The sequence below is a fragment of the Pleurodeles waltl genome, chromosome 8, assembly GCF_031143425.1.
Source record: "Pleurodeles waltl isolate 20211129_DDA chromosome 8, aPleWal1.hap1.20221129, whole genome shotgun sequence".
NCBI classification, from domain to species: Eukaryota; Metazoa; Chordata; class Amphibia; order Caudata; family Salamandridae; genus Pleurodeles; species Pleurodeles waltl.
In genome coordinates, this window is record NC_090447.1 from 350,307,686 (window position 1) to 350,320,862 (window position 13,177).

At 43.1% G+C, this 13,177-nt stretch overlaps 1 protein-coding gene across 1 annotated transcript in view; it reads left to right on the forward strand.

Annotated features, from left to right (window-relative positions):
* C8HXorf38 (chromosome 8 CXorf38 homolog) overlaps nucleotides 1-13,177 on the forward strand; it is a 120,013-nt gene that overhangs the window by 81,988 nt on the left and 24,848 nt on the right. Inside the window, exon 6 of the mRNA XM_069204218.1 lies at nucleotides 5,636-5,804. Within this exon, the coding sequence (XP_069060319.1) occupies nucleotides 5,636-5,804 (169 nt within the window). The remainder of the gene's footprint in view (nucleotides 1-5,635; nucleotides 5,805-13,177) is intronic.

Genomic DNA, 13,177 nt, shown 5'->3' on the forward strand with positions numbered 1-13,177 from the left:
AATAGCAGCGGTTTCAGTGACCAGGCTGCAGAAGTGTCATCCAGAGGAAACTTGCAGACAGATCTTGAAGTCTTTCATACGAATCTAGGGTCCCACCCTCAGAGGAGCCCATAAGTAACCCAAGATGGGGGTTGGACACTTTCTGCAGGGACCCACCTATCAAGGAGGTCAGGGACGTCACCCAGCTGGACTAACGAGTTAGATGCTCCCAGGGGCCTCTGCTAATCATTTTTCCAAGATGGCAAAATCAAGTGGCCACCTGTCAGAGCTTGTGCACCATCCTAGGGGAGGAGCTGGTCATGGGGAGGTCACTCCCTTGTCCTTTGTGTGGTTTCGCTCCAGAGGGAGCTGGGGGGCTCCTGCACTGGAGTAAACCAGTTTATGCACAGAGGGCACCAAATGTGCTCTTCAAAGCAGTCTGGTGGCACTCAGAGGCACCCCGACCCCAGCCCAGTGACACTTATTTCTAATGGAGAAGTGGTTACACCTCTCCTCTACACGACATCCTTTGTTCTGCCTTCCCCTGCTCGAGTTAGGCTTAACAGCAAGATGGCAGAACAGTGTCTGGGGTCTGCAGCAGAGGCGGTTTTCCCATTAGGGCTCCTGGGCTATGCCTCCCTGCTTTGTTATACCAAGAGTGAATAATAATATTTTATTAATTCTTGGTATAAACAGAAAATGCCGTCTAGCAGCAGCCGTACGCAGCTCCCATAGAGAGAATGCCTGTTATCTGGCAAAGGCGCACAAAGGCACCTGCACCAGCCATCCGAGATTACCCACGGCTGGTGAAACCCTCAGCCCTAGCACACCTCAGTTCCCCCAATCTGTGACGTGTCGAAGCATTACAGATAAAGCTTAGCACTGGTGTTGCAGGCTTAAGCTCTGCAGTGCCGTGATTACATGTCACTCAGCCAGTCACCCCACCCTTTCCCAACTCGTCACCGAATTGGGAAAGCGTGGGGTGTATGAGCACACACTGAAAACTAAAATCTGTGACTGCGCAGGTTTGAGGTTTCAGTTTCAAGTGACGGAAGCTGAAAAAAGCAGCAGGACTCCAAACGAGACCTGCACACACAGCAGGGTAAGTTAAAAATGCTTTGAAAAACCTGTATGTATGTATGAGAGTCTGTCTGTGAGAGTGTGTATATATGAGCATGTCTGTGTGTCTATGTGCATATGTGTGAGAAAAAGTGAGAGTGTTAATGAAGGTGTGAGTCAAAGTGAGGGCAATGCGTGATATAAAGAGTGAGTACAAGTGAGAATGAGTGAGGAAGAATGACAAGGAGTGTAACTGAATGTTACTGTGTGTGAGACTGAGTGAGTCAAGTCTGAGTGAGTTAGTGAGTCAGAGAATGAGTGGGACAGAGTAAGTCAGTGTGAAAGTGAGGCAGTCTGAGTCAGACTGAGTGAGAATTATTGTGTCTGAGTGAGCTTGAGTCAGAATGAGTGTGAATGAGTGAGTCTGAGTATGAGTGAGTCAGAGTGAATCATCATGAGTATGACTGAGCAATTCAGTGAGAATGAATGAGATTGAGGCTGACTGAATGAGTAAGACAGTCATGGTGAGACTGAGGGAGTCAGACTGAGTGGGACTGAGTGAGTGAGACTGAGTATGAGTGAGTCACAGTGAGATTGAATCAGAACGAATAGAAATTAGTGAATCAGAGAGGATGAGTGAGTTATCAGGGAAAATAGGTGAGAATGAGTGAGACAGAGTGAGCCTGGGTGAGTCTCAGTGAAACTGAGTGAGTCGGAGTGACATTGTGAGTCCTAATGAGTAGAACTGGGTGAGAATGAGTGGAACTGGGTGAGTATGAGTGAGTCACAGGGAAATTGAGAGAATCAGAGTGAGAAGGACTAAGTGAATTAAAGAGAACGAGCGAGTCATGGGGAGACTCAGGGAAACTAGGTGAGAATGGGTGAGACTGAGTGCGAATGAGTGAGTCGGAGTGAAACTGAGTGAAACTAAGTAAGTCAGAGTGAGATTGAGTCAATCAGAATCACTTTGAATGAGTGAGATTGAGTAGGTCCGAGTGAGAATGGGCGAGACTGCCTAAATCAATGAAATTGAATTAGAGTAAGTAAAAGTGACAGATGACTAAGTCCCAGTGATAATAAGTGAGAGATTAAGACTGAGTGTGAGAGAACCCTCCAAGGAAATGAGCAAGTCTCATTCACTGGAATTCAAGCCAAGGATTGTACACCTCCTCTTTTAATGGTTAAGAGTCACCACTGGTCGGCAGCAGCATGGACTGGCATTCAGACCCAGTAAGCTTGCACAGGCAGTCATGGGGGATCCCCTAAGGAACCCCCAGAGCACATGGTATCATTCAGCTAGCACTGGAATCGGTGCAGTTGCATGATTCCAACATGTTTGATACCAAACATGCCTAGGGTCGGTGAAGCCATTGTGTAGTTGGACATCTCCTGTTGACCGGTTTCCACTGCGTACCTTAAGATGTCTTCCCTGCACTTACAACGTCCAGAAAATGGAGTCTGGGATTTATAGGGGCACCTCTGCTCATGCAGGGGTGCCCTCACACTGGGAGCCAAACATCCTGCCCTTGGGCTGAAAGGCCTACCTTAGGGGTGACTTATAGGGTCAGAGTTCAGTGACCATGATATCTGGGGTGAAAGGTGCATGCACTATTTCATATAGGCTGCAATGGTAGGCCTGTAGTCATAGTTTGGATGGGCCCTCATGGGTAGCACAATACATGCTGCAGCCCATGGGGGACCCCTCGTGTACTGATACCATGGGTATCTAAGTACCATATACTAGGGACTTACATGGGTGCACCAGTATGCCAGTTGTGGGGTGTAACAGTGTCTTACCAACTAACTTTAGGGGACACAACACTGACACTGGGTCCTGGTTAGCAGGATCCCAGTATACCACAGTCTAAACACACTGACACCAAGCAAAACGTGAGGGTGGCTATGCCAAAAGGTGCTACTTTTCTACAGTATGCTCACCTTAAAGAGGATCAGCAGAGCTAAAGAGACAAATTCCACTTTCAAGATCAGAGGATCAAGCTTTAAAAATCTGGAAATTAACGTGGCCAAAGTGAAAGGAAAAATTATAGAGATTAACCTAGAGTCGCTGGTTACGCGGATGAAAGAAATGACAAAGAACCAGAATCAATGGAATGTCGTATAATTATATTGTTACCACAAATTACATATGTCTGTGATATTCTGTGGTTCAAAACCGATGTGCGGTCCTCTTTGACATTTGGTAAATTCATCTCGGCGTTGCTATGGGAAGGCAAAAGGTTTGACTCTCATTGTCTCGTTTTCAGGCATCCTTTTCTATCCTAAATATTTAAAGAACAAGTGCCTCTTTTCTGAGCTTCCTTACTTTCTTCCCAAAAAAACAAAATATCTGGAGTCCTGCAACCATCCCATCCTCGTTCAGTAACCCCCTCCCAGATATAATGCTGCCCTCTCTGAACTGGCCCTGACTTCCCAAAATCCGTACTCTGCTGTTTGCGAGAGAGTTTAGAAGGGGTCTTTTAGCCGGCACTGGCTTTGCCAAAGCTGCTGCTAAGTAAGCAGAGAGTCCTGCTGTCTACCCTGAGCCACAGGACACGTAGATGAATGTGGATGGCGGTGCTTCAGCGCCCCCTCCGTTACCTGCTGACTGCTGAGACGGAGGCACGTGGGTTAGACCACCTGCCATTCCGTCAGCCAATGGCTTTCTGTGGAAGCAGCAGAGGGACCCACGGTGCCATCCCACCTTGAGGTCATGTGCTCATCTGTGACAGAGCTGTTGAACGCTTGTGGAAAATGCTCAGTTCTACTTGATGCGCATTACCGATCTCTATGTCATGTTTACAGTTCCACGGTAATAGTCTGCTTTGCAGGAAGCTCATTGCAAAGTTACGTCACTAGTGTTGCTTGTCCAGATCTTAAGAGAATGATGCAAAAGAACAAGTCTGTTCACTGTCACCAAGTGAAAAAATGTTCCTTTTGTGCCCTGTTTTCTAAGAACTCTAGAGAGATCAAATCTATCAGATGAAATCATGATAAGCAGAGTTGTGCACCGCTCCTTTCCTGGTTTGGGGTTGCACTGCGGCATGCCGAAGACAGAAGCGATGTTGCACATAGGGGAGTAAACCATGCATTATATACCCTTTTCGGGCCTTTGTAGGGTTCCATCATTATTTCGCAGAGATATTCAAATCTGATAGTAAATGTAACTTTAGGATTTGTGCAGCTTTTCATTTCTCGGGGATTCAAAGAAACCCTAGTGAGTATTCTATGTAATTCACAGAAGTTATAGATTTCAGGCACACTCCAGCTGGCCAACACTCGCACCTTCGGATTGTCCTGAAGCAGAAATGTTTATCATTACAACAAGCATTTTCTACTTCACCAGGAATGTAATTTTCTTGGTTTGAGGAATCCTTTTCCATATATGCCTGAAAATATGGTGGTAATTGGGGGGATTTTTATCTCCATTTGTACACTCACCCCTGTGTTTTGTGGGACTACATTTATGAATGCCATCGGGACAGAAAAACATTAGGAAGGTAGTGAGTGTCCACAAAATTAAGACTTGATAAATGTTCATCTTCTTCCCGTCCTCTGGTAACAACCCTGTGTCTTCCTCAGACCTTGAAATCACATCTGTGGAACATTCACCACAGCTGAGGGGTTTTCCCCAGTTGTACATTTCATCTTAAGTCACAAGTATCTAAAGGTCCTGGTTTTAATAATCAGGATACAGAAACTATGTTTGAAGAATGGTAGGTTTAGTGCTCCTAAGATAAACCTAGGTACTCAGTAAAGTTTGTGAATAGGGCCCATTGTTTATCATTTGTGTTCTTGCGTTCCTAAATTAATATAACAGAACTTTCAGATTTGCCCTGGCCTTAAATATGCAAATGATTAAGGAAGAAATGAAGAGGATCTATATAACGCTTAGAGAGCCTATAACAATGCCAAGGGCCCATGTTACTTGATGTAATTGGAAGATGCCCAGTATACACTGAATTGTCTCTAGGTGCAATACATTTGCCAATAGATGGAGTTTTTGGAGTATGTGTGAGTGGGTAGTAGGTGAAGATGGAGGTTTTTGTAAGCATCTGTAGGAAATTAGTACAGCCTGAGCTCTGATATGACGTTGTAAGTCTTCACTTTTGATCGCAGAAATGTTACTGACATGTGTACTATGTTGAGTAGCCTTCCCTCTGTTTATTGCCTGCATTTCTGCCCTTTCCTCTCCCTCTATTCTGGTTCTTTCATGCCAGTTGTCTGATAGTTGGCTGGACCGACAGTCACCTTGTTGACCCAACTGTTGACCAGCTACAAGGTCGGTTCAGGCGTCACTCTGACCCCGTGCCAGGGCAGCCTAGAAAGGCATTTGTACACTTTACAAAACTCCTTAACATAACAAAAGATAACAACACGTTCTTCTCACTATGAAATGTTTATGGTTTGTTCAGTATATCACTTCATTAAAAGAATACGAAGCAAATTGATATTTGTAAATTCTGTGCACTGGACATTAAAACGTAATGTTTCAGTTATACAATAATTCCTTTTTACACGAGAAAGTAAAGTAATAAACCAGTCCCAGCGTCTGTCACGGCAGTGGTAATTATGTTTTTATTCTTTTGTTTCCCTATAGGATCTCATCAGCTTAGAAAAGTTGAAGAACTTTATAAAAGACAGCAAAGACCTCAAAGAAAGTCTAGCTGAAGACCTTCAAAAGCTTGAGAGTCTGGAAGAAGAAATGCACAGCCCCATTTGCAGCCTAAAAGAAGGACAGCAAGAGGATGTCGACCCGGAAGAGGAAGGCAGGTGTTACGGTTTGATTTATTTAACAGTGCGATTTCCTATATAAATAAATGTAAACTATGCACTCTGGGCGCTCAGTTATTTCTTGATATTGCCTGATGTAAAAAATTAAGGGAGACAAAGGTTTTTTTTAATAGTTTCAAATATGGCCCTAGCTAGTTCATTACATTTTTATCAGCTATTGTAATTATTTTTCACTTTTCAATCTCTGTGTTTCATTTTTCTATAACTTCGGTGCAGTCTCCATATTGTGAGTGTGTTTAAGGTGATGTCACTGCCTTAACGTTAGTAACGGGCAAAGTTCTGCTTTTCTTTCGTCTTTGACACACAGACCTCTGGTGGTGACAGCGCGCGCAATAAATAGTGTTCGTGAAACAATTTACTAGAATGCCTTGCCACCAGTCGCGGCTGGCTACTCGGCAAAGTGGCGGGGCGTGGAGAAACAAAACAAAAATAATATATATATATGTATATATGAAAATTAAACTTACCTTAAAGTTGACGCTGCGGCGCTGCCACTCTCCTGGCACAGGCTCCCAGCCTGCCATGCGCCAATCATGAAGCTGCTCAGAGCAGCGTTATGATTGGCTGGAGCGCTCTGGCTGGGCGCTCCAAAGCAAACTGGAAGCCTGGGCTGGATCGTTCCAACTCGACAACACAGTGCCAGTTTGGAGAGAGTCCTTGTGCGCATGTATGTTTGGCCGGCCCGAGACGGCCGGCCAAACCTACATGCGCACTGAGGGGAGTGCGCTGCTCCTCACCCCGTGGCCCGCCCCTTTAAAAATAAAACAATAATAAACAGCGTTTGCAGCTCCTGCTGCTGCTGACGGGGGGCGATGCACCTCTGCCCAGAGGAGCCGCCCCTGCTTGTCACACCTCCGCCTTCATTCTTTTCCCTATATCTTGAATTTCTTCTTCGTGTTCATATGCACAGAATATGTGAGCTAATAATTCCACCTCACCCACCGTGTTACCACCTCTCTGAGGATGGCCTGCTTGTGCTGCTGTCAAGGCAGAACTTTGGCAGATAGTGCAGTGTGTTAAAAAGCAATGTGGGTTGCCTAGCAAGGGTGGCAAAAGTCTTAATGCTTGCCTGGAATGAGCCTGTCACTCACTAGTTGGGTAGTAAAGGTAAGCCAGAATAGGGCTGCAGCATGCCCCACATATCATACGGGCCTGGCGTCACTGCAGCTGCTGTGCTAATGTTAGCTGTGCTTCTGAGTTGTATGTCAATACAACACATGCATTTACTATGCATGCCTGCACCATGCATCATTTACCACGCATTGCCTTTACAATGTAATGCCTTTATCATGCGTGCCTTTACAACGCAGTGCCTTTACTACACATATACCTTTACCACTCATGCCTTTACAATCCAAGGTAAGTATAAGTAAGTTATTATTTTGGGGGGGATTTTGGGGAACACCCAACCCGTCCCATTTCTAAATTAATTTTACTCCCTCTTTTTTAACCTTACTAACATATACTTCTACCCACCCCTAAGCCCTAAAATATAAACTTATCACCCTATACCCCTACCCACCAGTGGTTAATTTGTAAATAAAAACGTGTTGGTGCCCAAAGCTCTCCTCTGAAATATGCAGCAGCTGCATTTAAATGTGCAAGCTCAGAATACTGAGGCAGCATAATCCTAAAGCCATCTCAGACCTCTTTAATCAAGCCACTCTATGCCCCATCAGCTCACTCTTGAAGCTTTCTGCTTTCTCCCTTTGTGACGCTTTTCTGTCTTTCTTTGCTCCGTCTTTCCCATATGTGTCTTTTGCTTGCAGTAATTGCCCGATGCAGAAAAATAAGTGTCAGCCCTCAAAAATAAGTGCTGGTGCCACCCACCAGCAACCACTGGCTCAAATTAAGCAATGCTTTCCACCCCATAACCCTAAAAATACACTTTCCACCCTATACTCTTCCCCACTTCCAAATACTTAAGAAATACCCTCACCACCAAATATCCCTAGCCACCCCTAAGCTCTGAAAATACCTTTACCAGTATATACCCCCACCCACCCGTAAAGATCTATATAATACTGTAGGTGCAGATGGATCTGAACATTAAGGCTTTTGTTCTAACCCATGCTGGTATTGAAAACGGGAAACGTCCTAAACAACCAGTTGTGAACAACGCAGACGTTTCCCACACAAGCGTAACCACGCTTGCCGGAACAACAACTGCCTTTTTCTGTGCCTTAATGACACATGTTCTGAACTACACATATGCGTTCTTAAGGCACAGAAAAAGGCAGAGTGGATCGGGAAAGGACGCAGTGAGGTAAGTGGGGCTGAGACAGGGTTGGGGTAGTTTTTAGGGGTGTGGGGTGGATAAGGGTGGGTGGGTCGGAGAGCTGGACAGTTGTTTTTTTTTTTTTTTTTTTAGGGGCAGAGTTTGCGGGGTTTAGGTATTTGTTTAGGGGCGGGTGTGGAATTTGGGTATTTTTTTTTTTTCTGAGGACTGGTGGTTTATTTTTTAGGGATGGGGAAGGTTTAAGGAAGGGCAGGAGGAGCGAAGAGTAGGAAGGATCGGAGAGGACAAGGTGAGGTAAGTGAGGTTGGGGCAGGGTTACTGGGTAGTTTTTAGTGGTGGGGAGGATTTAGGGCTTAGGGTGGGTGGGGTTTCGGGGTAGTTTACTTAGGGGGAAAGATTTTAGAGCTCAGGACGTGTGGGGGATCAGGTAGTTTAGTTTTTTGGGGCGGGGTGGGGATAGTTTTTTTTTTTTTTAGGGCTTATGGTGAGTTGGGGTCGAGGTAATTTACTTATTAGAGGGGAGATTTTAGGGCTCAGTATGGGTGAGGGGTGGTGGGGTTGTTTAGTTTATAGGGGCAGGGGTGAGGGTGCCGGGGTATTTTTTTTTTTTTTTTTGTAGGGCACACGGCGGGTGGGGGGATCGGGGTATAGTTTGGTTTTTAGGGGTGGGGTAGAGGCGTCAGAATAGGTTTTTTTAGGGTTTTTTTAGGCTTAGGGTGGGTGGGGGCTTCAGGCTAGTTTAGTTAATAGGGGTGGGGGGTGTTTTAGGGCTCAGAGCGGGGGGATCGGGTGGTTGTGAGGGCTGGGGCAGGGTCTTATGGCTCTGGGCTGAGGGGTTGGGATAGTTGTAAGGGTTGGGGTAGGGTTTTAGGGTACTGCGCTGGGTTGAAAGGGCAGTTTGCAGGGCTCCAAACGGTTTTAGGGCTTAGGGTGGGGAGGGCTGTGGTCAGGGTAGTTTTAAGAAGAGGGCAAAGTTTTAGGCATTAGGAGGGGAGTCGGGGTAGTTTCAGGGACAGAGTGAGATCCGTTTTAGGGCTGGGTGGTTTAGGGCCCACGGCAGGGGGGAGGGGCTGTTTTAAGGGCTGGGCATGCGTAGTAAAGACGCGGTCGTTCTTAAGACCGCTTTGTTCTGGCGTGCATGCTTTAGGCATTTGTGCTTCCATCATACAATCAATGAAAACATGGCAAAACTGATTAAATGAAGATACATCACATCTTTAAAACATACTGATTTTTAGTCCCCGTTCTTCTTTTATTTTGTGCCTTAGTAACAATATTTTTAAACCAACTGATACGGGTGTCTGTGATTCTAATGAGCAGATCCCAGTTTCTTGTTCCTTATGTTTCTTCAGTTGAAACTTAAGTATTATCGTACTGACCGGGCACCACTCAGCTCACTCATCCACTTTAAAACCAACCCAAACACTTTTTGTCACATGTATTCTATATTAATATGTCTGTAAAAATATTCTCACCTTCCCTTATATGACTATATACATTTCCTACCTCTAGGAAATAGACTATTCGTATTAAGCTTCGGAAATAAATGGAAACCCATCAGGAGAAGGAGGAAAGAAAAGCAAAGTCTGCGATGAGGCAGTATAGTGCTTGTAGGAATGAAGATTATTACGTGTATAAATGATCAGGACATTTTCACCTTGTGTACTTTCCTCTATAGAGGCCTCACAGCATGAGTGAATACCAAGCAGAAGAAATAATACCAGACTGACCAATAAATTGTAGTGGCACCGATGGACGTAATGAAACATTTGAATCAGAACTCAGACCAATAGAACTCAATAGGTGTGAACCAAAGAAAGTTGCCAGAATAACCCCCAGTGTCCGATTGTAACGTCGGACAAGTCGTTGGGGTTGGCCATTTGGCTGTCTTGCATGGTGCTTTGAAGACCGCAACCCTGACACTCAACTGAGGTGCAGTCATATCAAAGTTGATATAACTTGAATATCTTCTAATAACTTGGGATTAATGATGAACAAATGTATTACATTTAAGACATTTTTAATATAATCTTCTCTATTCATTTTTACAGCGCATATTTATAATATTTATACGTCCAGTAATATATGATGGGATGCAAATAGTGTAATAGGCACGCAATATTCATAAAACATCCTTGTTGCACATGCACAAATTTCAGTCTCTTTTTCACAGGATATTTTATACAAGGGTTTCAATTCCTTTTCACTGGCTACTGTTAAAAATTATCACATTTGATAAGTTTTTTGATTCATGGTTTTGTAAACACCTATTTCCTATATCTTAACATCTTTCAGTAGGTCTCACTACAATTGGTGTGTGCTATCTAGAGAAAGAATATCTCTGGTTTTAAATACGACAACATGGACATACAGTTGGAGCCACGAAACAACTAGATATAACCAAATATGATATAACGGACATACTATTACAATCACAGAACTATCGCTGAAGGTGTGAGGAACAAATGTGTTGGCTGACAAAATTCATTGTGATAAAAAAAGATTAAAGAATCATCTATATAAATTGTTGGTATAACTGCTTCTTGTTCACTGCCTTGTGAAAAAGAGATTAAAACCAACTAAGTGAGTAAACATATTAAACAAATTGAGTGTGGGATAACTTTGCCTTAGCTGCTTTCTGTAAGCTATTTTATTTATATGGTCAGCAGGCAAGTTTTACAACACTTCTCATTGCTTCCACGGGACTATATAATTTTTCAATATACCACCTATTCACTTTCTAAGGTTAATTGACACCATTGTTCCTTTAAGTATTTTTACAAAAGTGTCCCTGTTCTGCGTTATATTTGATAATAAGGCAACTGGAGATTTCGCTGAAGTACAACTTTCGGGCTTTATGACTTGCTCCAAGGAAAGCAGTGTTCACTAGATCTACATCTTATACTTTTTTTTAAAAAAATCACAATTGTTTTTTTTTTTTGTTTGCCAAAGCCATCCAGGTTGCTATAATTATTTATTGTTCTTAAAACATTTCTGTAATCGAATTATTAAAATGTGTTTTTAGTGTGTCCAGATGTTGCATGTAAAATGGCATTCACCTTTATATCTTTTCCTGCTTATTCCATTACCAACTCTTGACCAGGTTGGCATAAGAGGGAGCAAACCTGGAACCCTGTCATAGGCCTTTAAGTGTTAGAGGAGGCAGCACCACGCTTATCTGAGTCCACCTCCTGATGCCTCCAATTCTGATTGTTGTTACAGTACAGAAATTAGAGGGATCAGGTGAGAGAGTTGGGGATGGGGACTGCCTGAAAGGAGACCTGCAAGAGAAAGTATAGCACTTTTAAACGGCACCTTCTAGACTTCAGGCTTCAATTACAATATTGCTTCCTGGGACTCAGGGCTCTGGGTTTTGTAACATTCCTTCTTGGAATATTCCTCCTTGTATAGTCACTGTTTTTATGTAAACCTATAATCATCCATTCATGAAGTATTCTTACACCGGCTAGCATCACATAAACGTATTTTGTAAAACTTTTTATTCGCTTTTTTAATCATAACAATAGAAAAATCAACCCACATTGTATTCAAGTGGCTATCCATCAACATCATTACGTTACAGATCACACCATAGTAGTTCAACCAAGTTTCAAATATACATTATTTTATTGATTTTCACACTCAACAGACCTCAAGTTGTAGTGCAAAGAATGTTGTAGGGCTGCCTTTAATGAAAAGGACTTGTACTGCACCCTGCTACGGTAAAACCACAGTGAGGAACACCACAGTCTTTAAACCTTGGTTCTTAATCAGGAAGCATGAATACTCTCATTTGATTCTCCATGTGTCTGTATCAACCCTTCAGTTGCTTCCCATCACTCCCATGGTATGGGTGGTGGGAGCTGAAATACATTTTCTTGTAGTATTATCAGATGTTTAATCTTGCTTTTAGGAGCCACAAAATACGCTGTGGCAACTTTTCCTCTGTAGTCAATATTGCGCTTAAAACCTGCACTACAATATGTTTTCACAAGTGCAACTATACCAGGTCTTCCTCTTTAAAAGGCAAATCACATCCTTTAATATAATACTTGGCGCAAGTGCGTCCATACGGTAAGACTCCACCAGTTTTTGGAATAATGTAGCTTCTTATAATGCCATTTCCGGGGAATTCTGAGATCCAACCAATGCTCTGCTGCCTCACTCTGCCTTCTTCAGAATAGCAAGCATGGGGCATTGGGGGGACCGCTTGTATAGAAGGGACCCACCCAAGATGACTATATTCCAGGAATACTGGGACTTATAGTTCCACTTGCCTTTCTGAAGCTGTGCCAACCTTAAGAATGGTGTCTAAGCCAGAAGGTCCTGCCATACTTAGCCTGGTATTGTGGCACACCAAAATGGCAATGTCCTGATCTTGCAAGTGAATCCAGCCTTGGTTCTTGTGGTGGTATTTCTTTGCCTGCCACCCTTGTTGAGGAAACAGCCCAAGAGGCTCAGAACAGAACCCTGACAAACCCATAATAGTTACCTTACTTCTGTTTACAAAAATGTTCAACAGAAATCAGAAAATTCATTTTCCATAGAAATTCAGACATTTTCAATAACATTTTTGTGTGTACTAGATAGTTTGCAGATCTTCTAGTACATTTCCATAGCTTGTGGACCTTTCTCATATTACACTGAAGTTAACAAATTATTTAAATACATAGTTACTAGTTGATAATTAGGGTTTCGAAAAATGTTATATATTCCAATGAACAGGCGTTAAGTATTTTTTGATCTAAAAAAGACGATGCAACTAGGGAGGAAACAAACATTTTAACATATTATGCATTTTTTGGTAACCATCCTACACCTGATAGAGTTGAGCAGCAGGGATGTAGAGAATCTCCCATTGGCTATTGAACATATCTGCACTCTCCTTCATGCAGCGTTGTCCATTACTGTACCCAAGTGAAAAGCTCAGAACATATTACATTTTAGTCTTTGATGACATGTGAAATCTTTTAGCTGTTTTAAAGATTCTTTTTCGTTATCTTCATATTTAAAACCGTGTCGTTCTGCTGTATATTAGTGTATTAATTCCTTCTCAAGGTGTGGATGCTTTTTCAATCGGCTTCATTCATTTTCAATTGTTTTTCCATA